Source organism: Pholcus phalangioides, unplaced genomic scaffold, assembly GCF_987345545.1.
Source record: "Pholcus phalangioides strain wild (caught in Gottingen) unplaced genomic scaffold, Ppha-v1.0 ptg000031l_1, whole genome shotgun sequence".
Taxonomy (NCBI): Eukaryota; Metazoa; Arthropoda; class Arachnida; order Araneae; family Pholcidae; genus Pholcus; species Pholcus phalangioides.
This window is the reverse complement of record NW_028301621.1, coordinates 1,434,137-1,459,163: the sequence shown is the minus strand read 5'-3', so window position 1 is coordinate 1,459,163 and position 25,027 is coordinate 1,434,137. Positions and strand designations below refer to the sequence as shown.

General features: G+C 33.5%; 1 protein-coding gene across 1 annotated transcript in view; it reads left to right on the top strand.

Annotated features, from left to right (window-relative positions):
- The window catches only part of LOC149066979 (DNA-dependent protein kinase catalytic subunit-like), a 133,420-nt gene extending 108,617 nt beyond the window's left edge, over positions 1 to 24,803 (top strand). The window contains exons 71-93 of the mRNA XM_089252858.1: positions 712 to 817; positions 1,999 to 2,107; positions 2,244 to 2,484; positions 3,172 to 3,304; positions 3,453 to 3,625; positions 4,254 to 4,410; positions 4,829 to 5,010; positions 5,134 to 5,256; positions 6,507 to 6,595; positions 6,758 to 6,845; positions 7,043 to 7,198; positions 8,505 to 8,573; positions 8,894 to 9,038; positions 10,460 to 10,527; positions 14,141 to 14,361; positions 14,548 to 14,643; positions 15,112 to 15,273; positions 20,200 to 20,401; positions 20,491 to 20,679; positions 21,055 to 21,100; positions 21,960 to 22,050; positions 24,378 to 24,504; positions 24,594 to 24,803. Of these exons, the coding sequence (XP_089108984.1) occupies positions 712 to 817; positions 1,999 to 2,107; positions 2,244 to 2,484; positions 3,172 to 3,304; positions 3,453 to 3,625; positions 4,254 to 4,410; positions 4,829 to 5,010; positions 5,134 to 5,256; positions 6,507 to 6,595; positions 6,758 to 6,845; positions 7,043 to 7,198; positions 8,505 to 8,573; positions 8,894 to 9,038; positions 10,460 to 10,527; positions 14,141 to 14,361; positions 14,548 to 14,643; positions 15,112 to 15,273; positions 20,200 to 20,401; positions 20,491 to 20,679; positions 21,055 to 21,100; positions 21,960 to 22,050; positions 24,378 to 24,504; positions 24,594 to 24,671 (3,051 nt within the window). The 3' untranslated portion in view covers positions 24,672 to 24,803. The remainder of the gene's footprint in view (positions 1 to 711; positions 818 to 1,998; positions 2,108 to 2,243; positions 2,485 to 3,171; positions 3,305 to 3,452; positions 3,626 to 4,253; positions 4,411 to 4,828; positions 5,011 to 5,133; positions 5,257 to 6,506; positions 6,596 to 6,757; positions 6,846 to 7,042; positions 7,199 to 8,504; positions 8,574 to 8,893; positions 9,039 to 10,459; positions 10,528 to 14,140; positions 14,362 to 14,547; positions 14,644 to 15,111; positions 15,274 to 20,199; positions 20,402 to 20,490; positions 20,680 to 21,054; positions 21,101 to 21,959; positions 22,051 to 24,377; positions 24,505 to 24,593) is intronic.
- Positions 24,804 to 25,027: the final 224 nt, after the last annotated feature.

Genomic DNA, 25,027 nt, shown 5'->3' with positions numbered 1-25,027 from the left:
TGAGTAGCAATAGAAAAGGACAATGTCAATGTGCAGGGTTGGGCAAGAAAGCTATTTAGCCTGGATGAACAAAAAAGAAAACCTCCTTTTCTTTCTTAGCTTGTAGGGACCTTTCAACATCTGTAATATTCCCCTAAAGCAGTGTTCTCAGGATCATGTGATGATTCCTAGTGGTGGGGGGGGCATGGCAGTTGGGAGTCGTCCTAGGAACAATATTGGTTTTCCTTAGAAAGGACATGACCTTTTTCTCACATCGTGGAGCAAGGCTGTTGGATCTTTGGTGGGTCTACAAGTCAGTTTTCACGGGATGGGGGCTCTGGAGTGAATATATAGCATGAAAAACAAACAATGATGGTGATGGTCCTGGGCCTCAGGGCCCTGTCAGCCCTGTCCTTGAGAGGGCCCGGTGAAAAGGCACCAATTCCCCCTTCCCCTGCAAAGGAAGAAAGTTTTTGAAAAAATAATTATCATCCATTATTTTTTTTTTCAGTTGTATCAATCTTTACTGACTAGCTATAGCGAACGACGAAATCGTACAGTATATGCATGTGACAGAACAAAAGAGTTCAAGAGAAGACAAACATCGGGCTCATTTGCTATTAATTGTGTTGTGACATTTAGGCCGAATTTAAAGGAATATCAGTGTTTCCAAAAGTGTGACTTTATTGATTGCTCTTGTTATACAAATTTTTATTCTTTTTCCCTCCCCAGGACTGGAGTAATCTTAGCTCCTTAGCCATGAGTGTACAGCAGCTGAAATTGCAAGATCTCCAGAAATTTGTTGAACTGGAAGAATTCCTAGACATTGTGAGAAATGGTGATCATGGTTTAAATTTATTTTCTGTTGGTCATCTCAATGTTTCATATAGCTTTGATAACCTACACTCCTATTTTTATCTATTAGCGAATTCCTTAATGGTTACTCTTAGAGTAAACGTACAAAAAATGTTTCAAATTTTGTTACCCTTTTCCTGAAATTCAAAATAATTATTTCTTATAACACCACGAAATTTGAATTTTTATATTGTTCTAAGGGGAAAAAAATCTTCATACATTCACAGGTTAAACAAGATAAAAATAACTACTAGTTTCAGTATCTTCTTCCATTAACATCTTAATTTTAACGACTGAAACTGGTAGAGATATGAAACCATAGCTATATTTTAGCTATATTCCTTATTAGAAAATGTATCATTCTAACCAAACTTCAACTAGATATGACTGATAAGACCTGGCGCTATATAAAAATTTAAAACTTCTTAAGAAATATATATATTTTTACATTTTTAGACAGCTTCTGGGATGATGGGTGACATTTTTTTAAATTGGGTTTCCTCCAAGACTAACTGTTAAGGAATTAATTATTGCAGAATGATGAGTGGACACTGTTATGTATTTACATAATAGTGATTTTTAATGCTTTTTTGTGGCTGTTAACTTACTCTAAAATGGTTCCTCCTACTTATTGAAACTACAGTTATGCATAATAGTTATCTTCCATGAATTTTAAATGCATGTGTGTGTGGTGTGTGTAAATACTACTGGCATTCAGAATATGCTTTTAAAAAAATTAATTACTTGCCAGAGTATTTGTTTTTTTTGTTTTTATTCAAGTTCAGACGGCTTGAAACTAAAGTTTAATTGGTATTGCTTATCCATTAGCTGTGAATCATTGGTCATTAAATGAGAGGACGAATGCATACTGGAACTCGCTGGTTGTTGCACCTGTCCTTGTATAAAACAAACATGTAGTTGCTGTTAGTCATGGCTGGTGCTGTCATTTTTGTATTGAGTAAATTTCCTGAGGCACCCGAGTCCCCATGGGACAATGTGCTAATATCACTGCGTGGTAGAGCCTGGGTGTCTCTTGGTCATTGAATGCATTGTGATTATACTGTGTCATTTCTGTCAATGTGTGTGCGGGATAAATCCAGAGGCAAAGTTCTGGCATTCATTCATGACAATTCACTATTAACCTTATTATTTCTTCTTTTCAAGGTGGCGTAAAAAGTGTTGAATCAGTCAAAAAACTTATTGAAAGATGGCAGAAAAGATTGCCCAGCATCATGGATCCAATCAATGTTTGGGATGATGTTATAACTAACAGGTAGATTTTTTTATTGCAATAATTTTCACTATTATTATAGCTCTAGTTTTATTATGCATAAGTTTGTATTTCCATAATGTTTGTGTACATATGTAATTTTTTATGATTTAAAATTATTTTTTCATTTTTTTTTCAGGCAGTTATTTATTAAAAAACTGAGACTTAAACATGGTGGGCTGAAGTCGACTGCTACTAATTCACAACCTGATTCCCAGAGTGGATCATTATTAGATGATTCTCAGCATATGGAAGATGATGAGAATTTGGATCAGTTTTATTTGGAAAATTCAATTTTGTTTGAAACATCTTTCATAAAGTACTGCACTAAACAACAAAACATTCCTGTGGCTCTAAGACATCTAAAAAATATACGCAATGTAAGTAATTTCCGACTTGAAGAAATGCAGGCCTTCACATTTTCCGCACTATAGAGCAGTGAGGGCTGAAGTGATGTCTACTTAAGATGTAGATGACATGTTTGCTTCAATTTTGCCTAAACTACAGGTTTATGTAGTCCAGAAAATTCTTATAATTTATGTCTTAAAAGACAAAATGTTTGTTTTAATTTCATTTGGTGACCTTTCTCATTCTGTGACCTTTGAATTTCTTCCAATTTTATATTTAGTCAGAAAAAAATACAATAACGCTTTCATATAAATACAAATACTGATAAGTTATTTTTCTTTTTTCTCTTACTCATTAAGTTGATTTATGATACACATAGATTCATGTTAACATTTACAGATGAAGTATAAAATCCCAACATAACACTTCTTTTTAATCTAGTAGGAGGGTTGTAATAAATGATCAAACAAGGAAGTCAGGATTATTTTTTGTCTAGTTCCTAAAAATAGTATTTTTGCAATTGAAACTAAATTATATTATAAAATATTAAAATTAAAATGATATTTTGCTAAATTACCATGCATGTAAGTTCCATTTGGTATCTTCAGACTCTGTTTTTCAGACATTTTTTGTTATAGATCTATTTGCAAATTAATTGGAATTAGAATGAGTTGTATTAATTTGAATGAATTTTATTTTGCTCCTATGTACATGTATAGAATGTAAAGAGACTTGGAGAAGCTCACTGGTCTAATTTTATTGAAGTATACTGTTTGGCAAGCATTCCCAGAGCTTTGAGAAGTGATGGGGAAGAAAAAATCAAGATATTATTGAATATCTATTCACAGCTAGGTAGGTTTTTTACCCCTTGAATTTTATTTTTATGTATGTAACATTCATTCATTTGGGAAACATTTCCAATATATTTACGTGTGTATATATGTATAATTTTTTTTTTTCTAAATTTTCCATTCGTAGTACACATATTATTTTGTTCTAGTGAAACTAGGAGAAAAAAATAAATTGAGCCTGCAGCAACAGATTTTAAAAAGTGAAATATGCGAACTCATGTTTCAAACTTTTGCCAGTCAAGAAATATCGGTGTCTAGTTTTGATGATGAGAATATCAGGAAAAAGATAAGAAGTTTGTCTGATGGAGACACGGATATCAAGGTTAGACATTTCCTGTTACCATGATCTTTGAGCGCATTCAATTAAGTTCACAACTAGTGACTGCAAATACCAAATGCAAATAAAATTTGAGGTATAGATGCTTCAGAGTATGTGCTCAAGAATAAGAAAAGAAGCAAAAACCTAGCTTTTGCAGTTACAGCAATAAAAATTTAAATGGCAATACTCTTTTTTTGCATTGCAAAGTGATCAGTGCAGTAAAAAACCATAAATTGTGTTGGAACGGTGCCTGTGTGGCATGGTAGTGGTGGGGCTAGAATCAGACAAAGAAACATGCGGAAACAACCAATGCAGATCTCATTACTGCCACAGGAAGTCGCCCATCAACACCAATCTATTGTTAGCACACCAACCCATTGGTGGAGTTCTTTTTTGTCTGCATCTTGTGCTAGCATTTATGGTGCTACAAGTACCGTTCCAACACATATATCCCAAATTTAATTCACATTAGTTGATTTTTACTGCTGTTAGTGGTTTGTATATTGGCATATGAGTTAATAACAATATTATTTATTTTATGACCGGCCTGTATATTTCTTATCTATATATTATGAATGTACCCTAAGTTTTCTTTTATTTTAAAGTCAGTGCTTTATATAAAAAAAAACAGGTTGCAAGAGATTTGCATGAACAGAGCTTTTCCAGTTTACAAAATGCAGTAGCAGATTTCCAGATAGTTCAAGAGGATCAAAAGATAAAATCAATATGTAAAGCATATATGTGCCTTGCTAATTTCTGCAACAAATATCTGCGTAAAGTAGAAGAAGGTAATTTTAGCAAATTTCATGAGATTCATTGAAAGAATAGTTTCACAGTAGAATTCTAAGTACCAGTAAATTTTTTCTTAATTACTATTTATTATAACTGTTTTATATACATAACAAAAAATTCTAAGTTAGACTGATAATCTAGAAATTTTGATTCGCTACTAAATTTGATTGTTGAATCAAACCTGTAAGCTGAGATTCTTAATGATTGAAATTTCACTGCGTTTGATAAAATAATAGGAGAAATAAAATTAACAACCAGAAGCTGAAATTTTGGCTACTTTTCATGGTTTTAGATATTTTAAATTTCCAGCCATTCTAGTGTCAATTTTACAATCTGCATTGGATGTTTACATTTTACTATTAAAAATTTACTGTGTAAAACATGGTGTAACAGTTTTAATTTTTTTTTATCCAGATGATATTGGAGAAACTTCATTACTCCCCAAGCAAAATATTCTTTCAACATATCCACATGTTCTCATTAAATCTTTGCTTTCTGCATTGCATTATGGGGACAAACAAGCCATCTATCTGTTTCCACGTTTACTTCAAGTTATTGAAGTGTATCCAGATGCTTTGCCTATTTTCATTCAAAGTGTAAGCACAGTATCATGTAGTTTTCAAGTTTGAATAGCATTATATTTAAATTATTTAGAATGTTTTCCATTTGGTTTTTAAATATTTTTTCTTATTTCAATCAGTTCTTAATTTTCTACTTAGACTTCAAATATTCCATGCTGGATGTTTATTAGTTGGATAAATCAGTTGGTTGCTCTACTTGACAAACCTGAAGCTGCAGCACTGCAAGTAATAATTGAGAGCATCATTCAAGAATATCCAATGGCATGTTATATGTTTCTTTTCTCATTATAATATCAGTTTTATATACATTGCTTGTACAAGATTAAATATGTAATGAAATTCAGTTATGTATCTTAACATACAGTTAGCCTTGGGGAGGGGTAATCTTTTTTTACTCAAGTGTTAATCCCTTGAACTGCAATTTATTTTCGGGCAGCACTGCTCAGACATACAATTTCATGGTGAGCTGGACTCATCATTTCAGTTCAAAGGGTTAATGCAAACAAATTATAAAGTAATCTTAGCTCAAGATTTCCCCACCCCTTGCATACATACACCAATGTTAACATTTCATGCAATCTTCCACATCTATGTCTCGTTCACAGAAGCCTTTTTTCCCATCGCTCCCCTTGTTAAACCAATACATAGGATTGGATCCCATATTGTACTCTTAGTTTGTACCTTAGAGGAGGTGTAGGAGTATATAGAGAAACCCTATTTTTTCTGGTTTGGACTGTCAAGGTCACTTAACCTATAAACGATCTTTCCCCTACCTACGGTCATTTTCCATGTGTTTCATAGCCTTTTGGTTATTTTTATTAATAATGGTGCTCTCATGCTGTGCCTGTGCTTAGTATGGAAAGCATGTTAAAGGGAGACAGATAACGTTTCACAGGAACTGAAATGGTATTGAAAAAGTTGTTCATTATTTTTATATTTTCTAATAGATGTTAGTTATTAAAGTTTACCATGCAAAGGTGCATTCACTAAAAGTTGAGTTTTTCCGTTAAATGAGCTGCATTATCTTGCTAATTTTGGAATAAATATCGAAATTTAGAGATTCATGAATGTGTAAAGATCAGTTAAATTATCTTTCATGATCATGAATGATTCATGTAGGATAGTTTGATCACTAATTCAACTTTTGGAGGTTGTGTAGCTATTTCGTTCATTTTCTAAAGGGGTAAATCAAGAAGCTCTGCATGCTTAGAATAAGGTAACCAGAAATATTTTTTTATGGACATTGTATAATATTTTATCATATATAGATATTGTTTTTATAATTGCATTTTTAATTGGGTTGCTGTGGTTTAGAAATATATGACATCCATATTTGTTATAGGCATCTTTTCTCAGCCACCTCATTGGGCATTTTGCCTGTTGTGGCCTTGTATTTGTATTTTTAGAAACTTAATTTTGATTAGGTAAAATAAGAAATTGTGTAACAATTTATTGTGTTAAGATAAACTTTATTAATTATGTCATGTTTTTTTCTCCTCTGTCTTCTTCAGGCCATAGTGTATTCATTTCTTCTGAGTTATGAGAGTTATGAATTTTCTAGTGATGTAAAAGGCAGAGAAAGAAAAGCTTTTGTTGAAAAGTATGTGAAACCAGAGCATTTGTTTATTCAGCCTCTCATTTCGGCTTGACCTTGTTTGACCTCTGTGAATAGAAATAAAATAAATCTTCTACTACTTCCATATTGCAGATACGTACTTTAGTTTGAATTAAATTAGAAAAATGCTTGTTTTTTACTCCATAGGATGAAAAAAAACCTGGAAAAGCATTGGTTAGTTGTTGATTTTATCTCTGCACTGCATCACTTGAGCGTTCCTCATGTGATTTTCAAAGTATGTAATGCTATCATGATCAGTCTTATTTTTCCGATGAAATTATAAATTGGCACTAATTAAGAAAACCAATTATAATATATTAACAGCAAATACCTGTAATCTACCTATCAATAAAGAATATATTGTAAAATATATATGCATAAATGACTTTTTTATAATGAATATGTAATTTCCTAATTATTTTATTGTTTCAGAATCATTTATCAAATATAAAGAGTAATTTGAATAAGCCACCCATAGATGATAATGCAAAAGAGCTGGCATCATTAGTCAAGCAAGCGCAGCAAGATCTTTTTGAGTTCAGAACCTCTAGAGTAAATGCTGGTCCTGTTCAAGAAGAATTTGCGAAGGTGCAAAATAATGCTTTTCTCTTATTACATTTGATACTTTTATATCATATAAAAAGTAAATAGTTAATGCTCGTAAAATAATGACCATGTGTTATAGCGACTGTTCTGTTATGACAATCAGTATATAAATCCCATATGTTTCCATACAACAACCATCCTATATGTTTCCCTTTCGATATAATGTCCATTTTTAACGAAACGGTAGAAGGTTACTATAGCAAGCGTGAACTGTATTACATTTCAGTGTACTATCAGACATAAACCTAATTTTTTATACACGTGAATCCCTCCTGTAATTTTTTTCAAAGAATCTTCATGAAAAAATGTTGTAAACAGGGAAATGTTTCAAACGGGAAATCATGATGAGTATTAGTAAAAGTTTGGACTACTAAAATAAGTTGTACTAAGCTGGAAAATGTTCCACGTGGGAACATTGTGAACAGGATCTGCTGTATTAATTTCTTCACAGATTACCATAAGTTATTGAGCAATATTTACCGATGTTATTTATAACAGTGTATATTTTACGGTAAATGTGATAGATCTGTTATATAAATAGTAACTGGTTATTATGCATACTTATCAATCACCTTGGTCAGTTTGATAAATTTATCACTTTTATGCACGATTATGCATAATAACCAGTTTTTTGTGATTATGCATAATAACAGTGTTATTGATAAATTTGATAAATATTGGAAATTTGTTGCTTTTATTTTTGATAATGCATAATACCTTAGTGTAATCAGTGAATTTGATAAATATGAAAAAAAAAGACAAATGAGTCTAGTATGTGTGATTCCTAACCCTGAGATGATGATAACTTTTACAATCATACCCAGAAATAATAATAAATTTTAAGACCATACCCCCTATATAATGATACAATACATGTGCGAATTATCATGTGTAGTATATCACATAGTATGATTTGTCATGTTTATCAATGACACGATGCTTGGGTGTTATGCATAATTGCTGGTAAAATGATAATTTTTTGTACTTATTAATTTACCAATGATGTTTGGGTACTATACATGAAAAGTGAAAAAAAAGCCGGTAAAAGTGATTAATTTAGAGAAATTTATGAAATTTACTGAAATGCTTGGTAAGCATGCGTAAAAAATAACCGCATTTATCACATTTACTGTAACATATATTTAAGACTTTTTCTTTTATAAAACACAAATAATGATGACATTTTTTCTTTCAATTTGTGAAGGAAGTTTAATCACTGCAACTATAGTTGCAACACACAGGCATTGTAGCTGAAGTTAATATTTGTGCAATTATTTATTACTTCCAGAACTTTAGGACTGGATTCAAGAATATATGTGGTGATGATGGCAAAAACATTTTCTCCGGAAACAGAAAGGTTTGTATAATTTTCATCCAATTCCTATGCATCACGTTTCTACGATTCACCTTCTTGCTTTTTATGGTTTATCCTGTTGCTATGTGTGTATCTATTAAAACCCATATCATTTGCAATTCTAGATTCTCTAACAGAACAGTTTCAAACATTTGTCTTTGAATATTTTTCCTCTTTTATAGGTATCTTGAACTTCCCTAGTAAACTTTTAAAATGCAGACAAAACTGATTTTTACTGTAATCAATATCACATTAAATTTATTAAACACTTACTCTTGCAAAATAAATTGAGTTTTTTAGTGTTTTTATCTTTCTTTTTAAAGGCGCTAATGATGAATCTGCTTGAGTTGTATGAGTCAGCAAAGAAGTTTCATACAAAGGAATGTAAGAAATATACTCTTTATAAAGTTTCTCCGTGGCTTAGCAAGTTCCAACTTTGGAAACATAACATGCAGATAGAAATACCAGGTATTTTTACTGAGATTCTCATCCTTACTAAGAAAAGAAAAAGGTGTTTATTCCTACCAAATAACTGAATTAATTTCATAGGATAAAAAATAAACTAAATGCATTGTCAGAAACATAAACAGCGTATTTGCGGTTCTAAAAGTGAAATATGGATTTCCTTTTCCCAAAAGAATCTAAATGAAGGTTATGGGAAATATTTTTGTCATACTAAATATTGATAAGCAGAATTGTGTGTGTGCTGTGCTATTTTTTTTGGCATTGTAAATTTACAATAGAGAGCTCGCCAAAAATCTCACTCTAGGGGCTTAGTAGTTCCAGAATGAAAGGGATATGGGTGGGCATATCCAAGGACGTAGTGGGGGACGATGACTTGGGGGTCTGGTCTTCCCCCCCCCCCCTGAAATGTGAAAAAATGACTGAAAAAAGGGAAAAAGATGACCAAATCTATTGTTCTATCACTTTATCCCCCCCCCCCAATACGAAATTTCTGGCTACACCCTGTACACAGGGCATAGAAAACCAGGAATATAAAAAGTTAGAGAGACTGTTGGTAATAAGTAGAGCCCGGATGCACTAAAAAAGTTGCAAAATATGCTCTAAAAATATGCAAATATGCACTTAAAAATGTGAAAATAAGCACTTACAAGATGTGAACTTAAAATACAAAATGTGCACTAAAATGCCAAAATATGCATAAAATACTCCAGAATATGCACTAGAAATCTTGAAAAAAGTCAAAAATTCCGAAGTATGTACAAAAAATGAGAAAATATGCATTAAAAAATTACCATGCAAAAAAAAAGATGTGTTTTTAAAATGCATCTCTTCTATTTCTTAGTGCATATGTATTCATTTACAAAAAAATATTCCCTTATATATATATATATATATATATATATACACACACACCGCATAAGCAACTCTACATATTTTTTATTCAGGCATGTTTTAATTTTTAGTTTGTTGAAGCTGCTCAATAACAAAAATACCAGTAACAAAAGAATTTCGACACTATTTCTAAAAAAAATTTAACACTTTGACATATCTCTAGAAATAGCCTTACAATAAAACGGTTAATATTCATAAAATACTTTATAAATATGTATTAATTCACGTAATTTCACCTGCGGGAAAAAAATTGATGTTATGAAAATATTTATGTGAACAATATTACTTGTATGAACAATTTATATAAACAATATTTATTTGAAGAATTATATAAAAAATTGAGTGAGTTTAAATAAACCTTCAAAAATATGCTCTTGTACTGAAAATTCTTTGATTTTATGCATTTATATGCATTAATGCTAAAAAAGGCCAAAATATGCAAAAGCATATGCACTTGCATATAATCCAGGCTCTAGTAATGTGTCTTTATTTATTGGAAGTTATTTTTTTGTTTTTTTTTCTCATTCGATTAGGTCAGTACACTGGGAAGAGCAAACCTTTGCCTGAGTTTCACGTTAAAATTGCTGGTTTTGATGAAAAAGTATGGGTTTGGTTAAAATATATCTTTTTGTTAAGAAAACATATTGATTTATGTAACATAACTTATGGAAATTTACTTTTTTATAGAGTTAAATTCATTGGTGGTGTAATGCAGGGGTGGGAACTCTGGGCCAAAACTAATATCTTGCGCCATCCTGCTCCAATAGCGTATTTTCACATTTTTCTGCGCTAAATAGCGAATTTTGCTTCAGTATGCCCGGAATTTCGGAAAGGACGCCAAAAAGTTTTGCTAGCCATGAAACATTTCTTTACGAAAAGAGCGTGTTTTATTCCACTATACTTAAACTATCGGCCCCTGATCGGGCTTTCCATTGCGAAACCCCGATATTGTCCGTGATCGTGGAACTGGAGATGGTTTGCAATGCCTTTCAGCTTTAAAGTGCAAATTCGAGTGTTTCCGTTTTAAAAAAAGTCGTCACTGGAAGCAGCAGAAATTACTGTAGTCGATTGTGTTAAATCCCGATGTTTCCTGAAAAAAATTTTCATTCCGGGAGTAAAAAGCGCTTGTCCGCCGAATTACGAATGTTATAGTCCGTTTCAGGTTTACTTTGCAGTGCAGAGAAAGGTAAAGAGTGTATTCCTTCGCCGCAAAATATAGTTCCTATATATCGGAGGCTTACGATGATCATTTATGCGGACTATTTTAATTTTTTGAATGATTGAAAAAAATAATGAAAAAATATTGTTCTGAATCCGATCGTTATTCGTTTAAGAATTTTAAATTAGAAAAAAAAATTATCACCATCATGTGTAAAAAAAAGATTTTTCTCAGTGAGATCGACGAGAATCAGCTTTACCTTACCGCGACTGCGCATCGATACATTGGTTGAAAGGCTTTCGTTGTCATAGCAACGTGTGATGCGTTTCCCTCGTAGCTTCCCTTTCACTGCAAAGCTAACCTGAAACGAACTATAGTTTAGAAACTTTGCCGAATAACGAGCGTTAAATCGCCAATGTTGTCAAATAACGAGCGTTAAATCGTCAATATCGCCAAACATCGAGTTGATTCTTCCGAAATTCTCTCCCATTTTGCAACAATTTCTTTCCAAGTATAAAAAAATTAAAAACTTATAAAATTTTTGTAGCTCATTTTAAGTGCTGCTGTTCAAGGCAGCAAATAGTGCCCTCAATAAGCAAAAATCATCTTAAATAGATGGGTGCAAAAAATTTTATGACAGCCGCTCTTTCAAACAAGGTGTCAAAAGCCTAAAACACCAAAAACAAAAATCAAGCTGACGAAAAGGTGTTTGATAACAAAAGACAGTGCAGTTTTATTTTGAAAAGGGTTGAGGGTTAGCGAAAATATTCTTGTTAATTTCACTGCTCCAATTTATAAATATCTGCTCCGAATCCCATATTTTGCTGCTCCAAAATTGCTCCAAATCCTGAATTTGCTGCTCCAAAACTGCTCAGAATCCTGAATTTTGCTGCTCCGAAATGGACTTAGTCACTTCCCACCCCTGTGTAATGTAATATGTACAGTGAAACCTGTCTATAAAGATACTCATAACACTACTGCAGGGACCTAGAAAAAATATTGCTATACACAGGTTATCATTGTAGACAGTTTGAGCATTTGTGTTATTTCCTATTGAATAGGAATTCCACCAGGACCAAAGGAAATATCATTATATGCAGTACCATTATACACAGCTTTTACTGTAGGGTAAAGTGCCTTAAATGCATTCCCTGCCATAAATTTGTCTCCCTCTTTAATTTACATGCACAGAGCTGCAAGAGTGCCAGGAAACTCTTCAGAGTTTTTTCAACTCAGCAGTGACACAGTTGCTTTGCTCTCTTCCTTTAGGCTTTAATTTTTCGAAAATATTTTTTTTATAGCTTGTTACAATGCAAAACTAACTTTGAACAGTTAGATTTACTCCTCACAATAATTTTTTCATCAGTTGGCAATTGATAATTATATATCGCTACTTGAATATTATGTGAAATTGTCAGTCATGTAGCTGTAGTTTAGTCAGGAGCAGTCACAAGTATTGTTATAGCTAAATTCCTAAATCCATCCCCCTCTGAGTATCTCAAATCCGTCCCGGGACGAATTTAGGACACTCATAATGTACTGTTCATGTGATATATTTTATTTTATTTTTCCTGACTACTTAGAGTCATTTCGATTGATGTATGTATCACTTGTCAACTTTTTTTATACTGTGTTTAACACTTCTAGCCTTCCACACCTTTCACAGCCAGGACCTCATTCTTGGTGACTGGAAGTCCCCATAAAATATCTCTAAAATCCTCTATGAAAAAGAAAAAAAAAAATCATGGAAGAGTGTAAGGAAAAACAATTCCAATCAAAGGCCAAAAAAAGTAATCATTGAAGATAAATATCGGCCTGGAACATGTCAACAAAACCTCCCAAAAATAAAACGAAATATGATTTTATAGATACACTAGCTATAATACCCGGTGCTGCCCAGGTTTTCTTCCTTTACTGGAAGGATTGAAAAAGTGACAAACCATTATAAATAAATAAACTATTATACATAATGGTGGCATCATTAAAGGAGTGACAAATCATTGTAAAGCCATATACATGTCTGAAACGCATTGCTAGGGAACCACGGTAACCAAAGTAAACATTCCGAAAGTGATTGTTGAAGTCTAAGAACCATTGTTGTTCGACAGTTTTCTGCTCATTTCGGGCATTTGCCCAGCTGTGACAAACTTTTAAAGTAGCCTATTGTTCAAGTCAGGTCTCATTTGGTATGTATGCAAAATTTGGCAAAGATTGATCTAAAATTGTAGTTTTTATAAAGAACATGCGCACATTTTTTTTTTTTTTTTTTTTTTTTTTTTTTTTTTTTTTTTTTTTTTTTTCTCTCTTCTTCTTCCAGTATAAGTGCATTTCATGCCTTCTGGGGTTATTATTGTAAATAAATACACACACACACAATTATATATATATAGATTAAAACTGGTAAAGTGTTCGAAATGTTTCAAGAGGTGCCACGAGATGTGTTTATCGTCAACAAAACTCAAAACTTTGTTTGAGATTTCTGTCTGGATGACTGAATAATTTAGATGTAATTTATTTACTAAAAAATAAACTTATAATAACCTAAAGTTATTTAAAAATGTATAAACATGTTTTCATCTTCCTAAATTTAATATGAGATCTTAACACTATTTTAATCAAGTTTGTAGGCACAATAACTGGGAAGGGGGAACACAGGAGTGAGTTAGGACGCCTTTGATGAAAATCTAAAATTTGCATTGTTTTGCTTATTTATTTTTTTGGTTAGAAAAAATTTATTTAGTACAATCAAACTTGCAGCACTATTAGGTATGAAGTTGAGTTAAATCAGTTTTAAAATTATTTTTAACTCTAAACAAATTTTCAGAATTAACGATTTTGCTGAGGAGGGGGAAAGGTATTTTGGCACTGTCCCATTTATGTAATAATGTCATAAAGTGTGTATGAAAAATCTTTCCTTGAACATTCATGTGGTTCTCCTTATAAATTATTTAAAGTACATAAAATGTATGTCTTATAGTAATTTTCTAAGTTTATTTTGTTTCTTTTATGTAAATTTATGGTTTGTTTTCGATAAAATACATGTATTCTTATTCAGTTGCTCATCCTGTCATCAATCACTCAACCATACAGATTGACTATTCGGGGTAATGATGAACATGAGTACAAAGTATTAGTCAAATCGGGTGAAGATTTGAGGCAAGACAGTCGTTTGCAACAACTTTTCAGCGTGATGAATGAGATATATTCCATAGATCCTCAATGTGGTAGCCGTCGATTCAAACTTTCAACGTATAAAGTAATTCCAGTGAGTTCTAGGTGAGAAAATTAAAACATTCTGTGGGGAATTTTTTTTTGTTCATAAAAAAAATATCTGATATTTAATTGCATTTATTTTTGAATATTTATGTGAAAGTTTATTCATTATTTGAAGAAAATGTTTCTGAACTTTTTTTTTAAATCAGTGTTATAATTTTTTGAAATTTGATCTGAAATTTCTTTCAGGCTTGGTGTGATTGAATGGGTTGACAACACAGCTGTGCTCAATGATTTTCTCATGAATTCAATGACTGAGGAGGAGTTCATGGCTTATAAAAAACGGTTTGACACCATTTAACGATGGATTTATTATTGTCTTTTAGTATGCCTGCCTGCAAGCCGATCTCCCCATTAAAAAGTCTTGCCACAGAGAGCAACAGGCCTACAATGATAAATTATTCAATCATTACACTTCATTTATAGTTAGAAAAACTGAAAAACTGGTGGAAGATGGCAGCACTACACATAACAAGCATTACACAGAAACAAACTATACGTCAGGTTTTACTACATGTACACACACATTCCAACATGCACCAATTCGTTAGAGGTTCCGCAGAGGAATATGGACGAGGTGCATGTGTGGTTTAGTAGTAGTAGCACTCCTGCCTAATTAGAGCTACTTAGTTCCTGCTTAACTTTGCCATTTTTGTGTTTTTGCTCCTCATTATGATGAAAAATATTTTTAATCACATTTTTGTGGTTTTTGGTCTCATGCTCAACTTCTTTGTTTTTTAAATTTATAAATAGTTCCCAGTATGCAAACGTATGCCAAGATAAGATTGTAAAATGGATAAAATCTGGTACATCTCCAGTAGCAATTTATAAACAGATGTTCATGACAAAATCTAGAGAAGACAGTGTTAATAAGTTCAGAGAGTGTGAATCACTTGTTCCGAAGGATCTTCTTAAGTAAGTTTCATTTAAATATTTTAATATAACTGCTGTACTTGATAATTATTTATTAATATTTTTTGGTCAGTTATAGATTGAAAGATTACACTGCTCAGCAAAAAAAAAAAAAAAAAAAAAAAAAAATCATATTCTTAAAGAAATTTTAATGGTTTTAGAGAGCGTATATTGTTGCTGCTGATTTCAAAACTGGTGTTTATTTTGCCGATTGGCTTGAGTTTTTGAGATAATGCATACTGTCAACAATGTGATTTGTATGCTGCTTATGTATTACCATTGAAATTTAATTTTCATTTTATCTTTAAAACGTTAAGCCATTATGACAAAACCAATGGCACATTCAAAATCAGCATCCCAAAATCTTAAAATCCTTGAAATATCTTTGAGAACAGAATCAATGTTGAGTAGTGCTATCAAACGATGAAATTTACTTCAATCATCTTGTTTTATAATATATGGTCAGTCTGAAACTCCACTAAGAAACTTCTACGGGTGATCATACATTTTAAGATAAATAGTTTTTGCAATAAAACCTTTGGTTGAAATACATTTATTTGATCTGAAAACGAAGTACAGAAACAGTAGCATGTTGTGGTTATCAGGGAAAATAAAACATACTTATGTAACATGCTAACATTCACAGTAGCTGCTGAAAGTAGCATCAAAGGGTATACTGTTGCAAAACTGACTCATAGGCTCACCTGCTTGCAGGGACCTGGCATCAAGTCAATCTTGTCAGCGGCAGCAAGAATCCTGGCAACAAGTTCTTCCACTGAGTCCATTTGGGGGGGGGGGGTGGAAGGTGTCTTAGACTAATGATTTCAGGTGGCCCCAGAAGGAGTAGTCCAGTGGGTGTACAGGCCATTTGTGCCAGGTCTACTACAGCCAATTCACCACCCTGGATATGTTGTTGCTTGCTTGGCCGTTCTCCAGCTCTCAACATTGTTTTCGACTAAATGATCGTGTTTTGATCCATGGTTTCATTACTAAGTTATTTTCCTTGACATATGATTACTCTTAGAATTTGTCAGTGTATATACTATATTTCCTGTCCACCCTGTATAAGCCATAGTGCTGATAGTAGCGATGTAAAATTCTCTAGAATGATCTTTGGAGAATATTCTCATTTAAGAGAGAATATTCTCTAGAAGTACTACTATTATAAATAACTTGAGAATATTCTTATTATTCTCACTAATAAGAATATTCTCAAATTATTTATAATAGTCCTTCTAGAGAAGATTCTCTAAAATACTTAAATACAAATACACCACAATAGGCAAAATGTCCAGGTGGTTGAGAAAAAGTTGCCCTTAACAAATATGGATGTCATATACTTCAAAATTACAGTAACCCTAATAAAAAGGCAATTACAAATACTAGAAACAATATATATACAAGATAAAATATTATACAATGCCCATAAAGAATACTTATGGTTGTCTTATTCTAAGTATGGATAGCTTCTCAATTTACCCCAACATGTTTATCGTGTTTCTTTTTAAAAGTGTTAATTGTGTTACAATTTACTACCTCGGGGGGTAAGCTATTCCATTTATTAACAACCCTATTAGAGAAAACTCCCTACGACACCATAACCTAGAACTGTCCCTTACCAACGATATTGGTGTCCCCTTGTAAAATTCATGGTTCATCCTATCCATCCCGTTTTTGAACACCTTGATCATGTCTCCCTGACAACTGCATTCATACAATAGGGAACATATTCAAAAAAAAGAGGTCTCTCTTCATAACTCATGCCCTGTGTGCCAATAAGAACATGTGTAGCTCTTCTCTAAACCCCTTCAACCAAGTCTATGTCCGTCTGTAGGTATGGTCTCCAAAACCTTACAGCATACTCCAGTCCAGGACGAACTAAGCCTTGGAAAAGCGGAAGAATGACTAGGAGAACGCAAAGGGACCTTTTCGAAAATTAAACCAAGCATTCTATTCAATTTTTTGACCACTGCTGAACAATGTTCAGAAAACCTAAGCCGCTCGTCAATGAGAAAATTCCAAAATAAAAATTCCCAAATCAGTCACCCTAGTTGCATCCGGGATAATGACATAATTCGGTATAACATATAATTTTCTTTATAAATGATTTGAGAATATTCTCATGGAGGATAACACTGGAGAATATTCTCTGGAATGCGACTATTATTTTAAATAACTTGAGAATATTCTTATTATTCTCCGATTGTTTTTATAGATGTAAAATTCTCTGTAATGTATTTGTATTTGTACTTTTAAAGATTCAGGGATGGAAAATCTGCTGCAATTGATACATGCTACTACAACTTCCAATGTCTGCTACATTTTGCTACAGTTTCTGGCCGTTTGCTATATTTTGCTACAAAAATGCCGAAATTCTTCAATTCCGCATCTTCTTGCGCCAAAAACAAAATTTTCCCTTAAGAATCTTTGAAGTTGCGTCGCAGTAGAAGCTGACTTTTCTATAAGATCATTTGTCCTCTCGGCAATTTGATTTGTTGGGGCCCCAAATAGAATTAGCTTGAGGCCCCCTTCCCAGGATTCGGTGCCCAGTTTTCTGACAACATACAAAATAGAGTGAAACTATGCAAATTGCCGCTCACCCGCTGAGGAATGAGAAAAAACCCCCTTCAATCGTTGTTTCCAGCTATTTTTTTACGAAAAAGTTGACGCCTTTGATTTTTGCATTCCTTACGTTAATTTTTTTTTAAAATTATAATTGGGGTAGAGAAGACTTACATCAATATCATCAAGAAAATATGACAAAGCAAGTGCAACGATTCGTTTCGATAAAGCAAAAATTAAACTTGAAAAAGGAGTCAGACAAGACGAGGATACTTATCTCACCCAAACTCTTTACCGCTGTGTTAGAAGAAGTATTCAGAAAACTGGATTGGGATAAAAAAGGAATTAAAATAAATGGAGAATTTCTCAACCATTTGCGTTTTGCAGACTACATTGTTGTTATCAGCAGTAATCCAGACGAAATAGAAGATATGATACAAGAATTGGCGAAGGCAAGTATTAATCGGTGAGCTTAAAAATGAATCTGCAAAAGACTGAAGTCATGTTCAATCCCTTTGCGTTGAAGAGGACAATCTTGCTCAACAACACAGAGATAGAAGAAGTAGAAAACTATGTATACTTGGGACAAGAAATTACCATGACAACGGAATCATTAATGAAATAAGCAGAAGGATCAGAATTGGATGGAGCACTTTTGGCATAAACTGTGTAGTTCTGAAGAGTCACATGCCATTATGCCTTAAAGAAAAGTGTTTAACCAGTGTGTCTGCTACTAGCACTGACTTATGGAGCTGAAACATGGACACTTACAAGCAAGACGATACAAAGGCTACAGACAACACAAAGGAGCATGGAAAGATGTGTGCTAGGCATCACAAGGAGAGAGACAGAAAACGAATCACTTGGATAAGGAACCACACAAAGGTATATGATATGAAAAGAATCAAACGTTTGAAATGGAAATTGGCTGTACATATTGCAAGAAGACAGGACAACAGATGGACCACAAGTATTCTAGAGTGGTACCCCCATGCTGTTAAATGTCCGAGAAGGCATCCCTACGCAAGATGGATTGACGAGATCAGAAAAGTGGCAGGAGTCAACTGGATGTCTAAAGCATCAGACAGAACAGAATGGAAAAATTTAGAGACCTTCATCCAGCAGTGGATTGAAAATGGTTGTTGTTGATGATGAATTATATATCGTAATCAATTACAGAATGGATTATCATTTCGCATGTTATACGGAATTTATTCACCATTTGGCAACTGCAGAAGGTATGCCATGAGAGAAAATTTAAAACTACCCAAACATCCAGAAAAATAGTACTTTCTGGAAAGACAATGCTATAGAAACTCTGCAGAAAACATTGGTGGTGGAAATGAACGTGCATTCCAATGAGTTTGACAGAAGTTGCATTATAAAATTGTTGCAAGAGCTTTCAGAAATATACATACATACAACATAAAGAATAGGGAAATAAAAGCTTACAGCCCACAATATTAAACTTTTAAAGCAAGAAAATGAAAACAACATCGATGAATTGAACAACTTGCAAAGAAATATGTGTGATAAAAAAATTATTTGACTGTATGTTCATTGAGTTTATCAAAGAAAGTGACACACATAAAGTTCTCTATATTCTTTAGAATGAAGGTGATCATGAGAATGGCTCTCTTTGTCAATCAACTTTGGTTTTATTTTTTGCTTTGAACTTGTTTCTGAAAATTTATCCAATTTTAAAAGAAATTTTTTAGTCTTTAAAATCTTAAGGTTTCCAAAATCTTCATAACAAAAACTTGAAACCTCTCACCATGGCAGAAAATATTCTCAGAACATTCTCAAACTAAAACTAGCCATTATGAGGTAATGATGTCAAAAAAATTGTTGTAAATGTTTCTGGCAATGAAAGCTGAATTATATTTCATAATATAAATATAATTATTTTTTTTCTCATTATTTAAAAGAAAAAAGTATTCTTGATTTCTCCAATTTTTACATCCAGCAGAATATTCTTGTTCTCCGAGAATATTCTTACGTCACATCTATAGTTGATAGCCATGCTTTTTTCCCTTCTGTATAATGTATTCCTATAAATTTTTCTCAATGTTGTAGAACTTGTTAAACTTGAAATTTATTACTATGGTTGTTAAGAATATGTACGTAAATTGATGAGTATGTGTTTCCGACCAGGTAAGGGCCCCAATATATCATTTTGCCCCGAGTCCCATGGTGCCTTTCTAGTGGTATAAATTTTTTTTTTTCAATTTAAGAAAATGATGTGAGGAAACGATGATGCCCACGTTAATCTGAAGCTCTGTATGACAGAGTTTGATGCAGTATTGTAGATTTGTTTATTGATTCTTTCGCCAATTTCATTGCCCTTCATTACTACTTATGATACAGGCGAACTTTCTTGAGGTTGAGTTCATCGCCAGAAGCATTTTTACGAATCCGAACTCAGTTTGCCAAGTCGCACGCTATCATCTGTGTTTCTCAGTGGCTCTTGGGTATTGGTGACAGACATTTAGGAAACTTTTTGGTAGATTTATCATCTGGAGAAGAAGTTGGAATCGATTTCGGCCATGCTTTTGGTTCTGCCACTCAAGTTAGTAGAAATTGGTTTGATTGGGAAATAAAACAGTAAAAGATGTTTTTTTCCTACTTTGAATATTTTTATTTCCCCTCCCCTCCTAGTTTCTTGGGGTTCCTGAACTTGTACCTTTCCGCCTTACATCTCAGTATTTGCAACTAATGGAGCCAATGAAGGAAAAGGGTGTCATAGAAGCAACTATGGTTCATGCACTTAATGCTTTGCGAAAAAACTGTGATGTGCTTTTGAATGTCATGGATGTTTTCATCAAGGAGCCAACTGTCGACTGGAAGGTACTATTCTTTTTTAATTATCATCACCTGTACATGAATGTAGCTGATCATTGCATCAAAAGTTGTCAAAATTTGTTTTTTTTAATTGGCCAATTTTTTATCAATTCATAAAGCAATAAAATATGTTCTGAGAAAATTCAAAATTTATGTTCTTTGTTGAATCTGTTGCATTGCAAGAGCCTTAATTATTGATCATTGAAGTTTTTATTTGTTATTTTTCTTATGGTGTATTAGCTATGTTTAGCTTATTTGAGTGTTATTATTGTGCTTTGATGTATTGGTGATTTTTTAAGATTATCTGGACTGTCATTTTAGTTCACAAATTATTTGTGTATTACTTGTTTTGATGGTCTAATCAACTAAATATTTTTTCAGGCGAATGCCAAGAAACAGGAAGAAACCATAGGGTTAAGCGAAGAAGGTATGCTCAATTTAATTTTATTCTGAACACAATCAAAATGCAAAATTGTCATCGCTCTAATAATTGGCTATGAAATTGAATGTGTCTGTAGCAAATGTACAGCGCCAAACTTCAACTTGAGGGAGTCCTTGACTAAGCAGGAATTCGGGACATACTTTGAACTGGGGGGGGGGGGGGGAGAGGAGATCAAAGATCTCTGATTAGTTAGTGGATATATATATATATATTGTTGAAATTTTGGAGCCCTAAATTTATGAGGGCCGTGGACAAACACCTTACTTGTCCATTCTAGCGTTTCAACTATTGATTAGCTTTGAAATTGGTAGTCCTGAACAGGGCCACAACTAGATGCTTGGTCAGTCGGGGGCGAGCATGTATTTTGATGTCCCTGTGATGTTGAAGGAGGTGAGATTAGTGCCCTCTCTGGTCCAGTCCAGCACCCAGGACACCAGGCCCTCCTGTTCCCCCCCCTCCAGTTGCGGCCTTAGTCCAGAATAAATCTCTCAATTACAAAACGCATCCAGTTTTTCGACTTATTATTAAAAAAAAATTTCTTATATACCAGCAAATGCTGTAAGTACCAATGGTTGTCTTTCATTGTTTAAATCAGTTGATTTGAGATGTAGGTGTAATTGTCTTCTCTCCAACAACATACATTATTAATTCATGTAAAAAAAATGACATTTAAGTAAATTTTCACAGTGTAAAGTAAATGCTTAAATCAGATATTTTTTCACTGAGAAAGAGGTCTATAAAATTGATGTGTTTGAAAATTTCTCGTTTAGTGGTACATGTTTTCATAACTCCTTTTTCCCCTTTAATTATTGTGACATCAATTTTATTATTTTCATGTATTAAGAAGCCGAAGAAGATGCAAATTGGTATCCAAGGCAGAGGGTGATGATTGCAAAGAGAAAACTGTGTGGTGATAACCCGTGCCATATAATGCAGTAGGTTACATTAGTATATGATGTTTGCTTTTTGAAAAGATAATTTGTGATGTTTTATTGGCTTGCTTGGCTCATTCTTTGATCTATCTCTTCTGCGTTATTTTTCTCGTGTGTGGATTTAGATTATTTGATCATAAGTACCTGTGTATTGCTTGCAATTTTTTTTTAACCTAGAGTTGTTGAAATAAACATAAATACTAAAAATATATATATGTGTATATATATATACATAGGCATACGCAGAATTTTCTCGGGGGGAAGAGTTAAGTTTTTTCTTGCAAAATAACACAATCTCTGCTTAGGGGGGAGGGGCAGAATCTTCCCCCTTTGCGTACGCCAATGTATATATTATGATGTACATGTATTATGAATTTATGGATTGTGTATAGTAGAGCCCCCCCCCCCTACCTTAACGAATCAGAAAAGAAAAAAATTAAAAATTAGGCAAATTTCTTAAGAGACAAGCATGATTTTCTTCTCAAGAAAAATGGTCCTTATTAATAGTTTTTCTTTACTTTTCTGGGGCTGTATATATCCCCTCCCTATGTTAAAAGATGCTCTGTAATGGTTGTTTTTAAGCAATTGTCTTGTAGACTAATTAATATCTCTATAAATTAGAAAAACCATGGCAAAGAAGACGAGAGTGACACAATGGTTCTCCATACTTTGCACTAGCTATGGCAGATGCACTGTCATAAAACTAGAAAATTTTATACAGCTCTTAAACTGCAATTTTGTAGTTTCTAGTTGCGTATAAAAAATTTTATGCACAAACCAGTTTTTTAGTCAACATGGCAAACTGGCACCTGTGATTAGTCAAGGCCTGGTATCCAGACTTGAGTAGGAAAATCAACATTGCTTAAAAATGAAATCTTATTCTGAATGTGGGATTTCATTAGTTTGCAGACCTGCCAGCCCTCCAGATTTAGGCGGGAGAATCCGGATTTTTCATCCTTCCTCCCGCTCTCCGGATTTTCGCAGAAAATTAGATTTTAGCGAGTTTTCACGTTGTCGTGATGTCAACGAAAGTAGTCGTCGTTAGGGAAAACACCCATAGAGAGGACAGCCGTGGTCATTTCCATCGAGCAGCCGTATAAAAAAGTCTTGGTGACCGCATTTAAGCAACTGGCAAAGACTTTAAGTAGCGTTTATCGGCAATCATTTATCAGGGCATGACCTTGGTTGCCGAAATTCCTGTATAATCGTTATTGTATTCCATTAACAGCCATGCGGTAAACACAAGTTTTTTCGTCAGCAGCTTTGTATTTTGAAGTTTTTTAATTGTTTCCTCCGATTAAATATGTCTTCAGAAAGAAAATATAAAACTTTAAGCTATATACAGCTAAATATAAAGCTTTTGAGAGTTCATATACTCAAGATTATCAATCACTGATAGCATCCATGAAAGGAAACTTAAGTTTTATGAACAGTCTTCGTAAATGTGATTTCTCTATTCTGCATGGGAAGACTGATATGGAATTATATTCTGCTCGGGGGGGGGGGGCATGGAACTTTTTCATAATTTATTTAAAAAAAATGTTTTTGAAATTTTTTTTTTGATCGAGTCTATGAGTGCCGGGGTGGGGGGGGGGAAGGGTACCCCCCTTCGGAAGAATCTCTGGATTTCTGAATTCCAAAAGTTGGCATGTCTGAGTTTGCATTTGCCTCACAATAATGAGATCTGGTTGAAATTTTTGAGAATTTGCCATATAAGGCTTCAGAAAAATCCCTGCCCTGGGCCCCCCATGATGCTCTTTAGTCCCTGACTTTGGTCTGTAAGATTTGTAAATGAATAGACTTATTAGTATGGTATTTAACTCCTTATGGTATGATTGATGTTATGGCTTAGAACAGTGTTTGCCAAAGTGGGCAATATCGCCCTAGGGACGATGTAAAGGTACAGGGCAGGGTTTAAGCTACGGTCACATTTTTTGCAAAATGTTAGAATGCGAAAGAAGTAGCCACTTTCTCAAAAATGTGTACAGGTGGTACAAAACCAGTAGACATCCATCCATCAATCATTAGCATTTTGCTAAAGCTTTCTTTCCTATTTTCATGTTTTTGCTAAAGAAATTTTTTATATAGCCTAAACCCTGGTACAGGGGGACGGTAGAAGTTTTTGATTTAGTATAGGGTCCTATTGGTTTGGGGTTTAAGGGGTGGTGAAAAGAAAAAAAATTTGAAGAAGGTGGGCTATGGACCAAAAAATTTAGGAAACAATGGCTTAGAGGGTGAAAAAGACTGCCATACTGTACGACTCTAATTGATGCTGCACGAATCCTCTAGAGATTTGGCATGATTCAACATCCCCCCCCCCTTGTTTTTAGGACTGAACTACAGCTGGGTCATGGAAAAACAGAGTACTATGAAAAAGTCAAGTCTTTGTGCTTTGGGGATCCTAATTTTAATGCTCGAGCAAAGCTAGCATTTAAAGGACTTACAGCCGAAGAGCAGGTTTGTATTCAACTATGTGGCACGTCTTGGATTTTTCTAGCAAGCTGTAAATCATGTTCATTGTGAATGTTTTTGTTTTACTTTTTAAGGTATGTTGTTTGATCGATCAGGCTACAGATCCTCATATCCTGTGCAAAACTTATTTCGGGTGGAATCCATGGATGTGATATTTTGAATCAAAGATACTCGTGTTTTTTATGGGTATAATCTTTTATAATCAGCTGTGATTCAAGTGTAGTTTGATACTACTCTGTACACATTATAATTTTATTAAAATATTATGTATTTTTTTCGTATTATATTTTTGTCATTCTCTCGTTCAAAGAAAAACTGCAGATGTTATATGCCAGGGGTCACTGAATACTTTAAAAAAATCGGTATTTTGCAAAGTGTTCACACCAGTTTGTCACTACACTGTAATTAGTCTCTGAATCATTAGGTTTTCAAATTTTCTGTTACTTTTGTACCACCTGATTTATATAAGCAGGACCTTTTGCCCATGCCAGTGTTCTCCAATACGTAT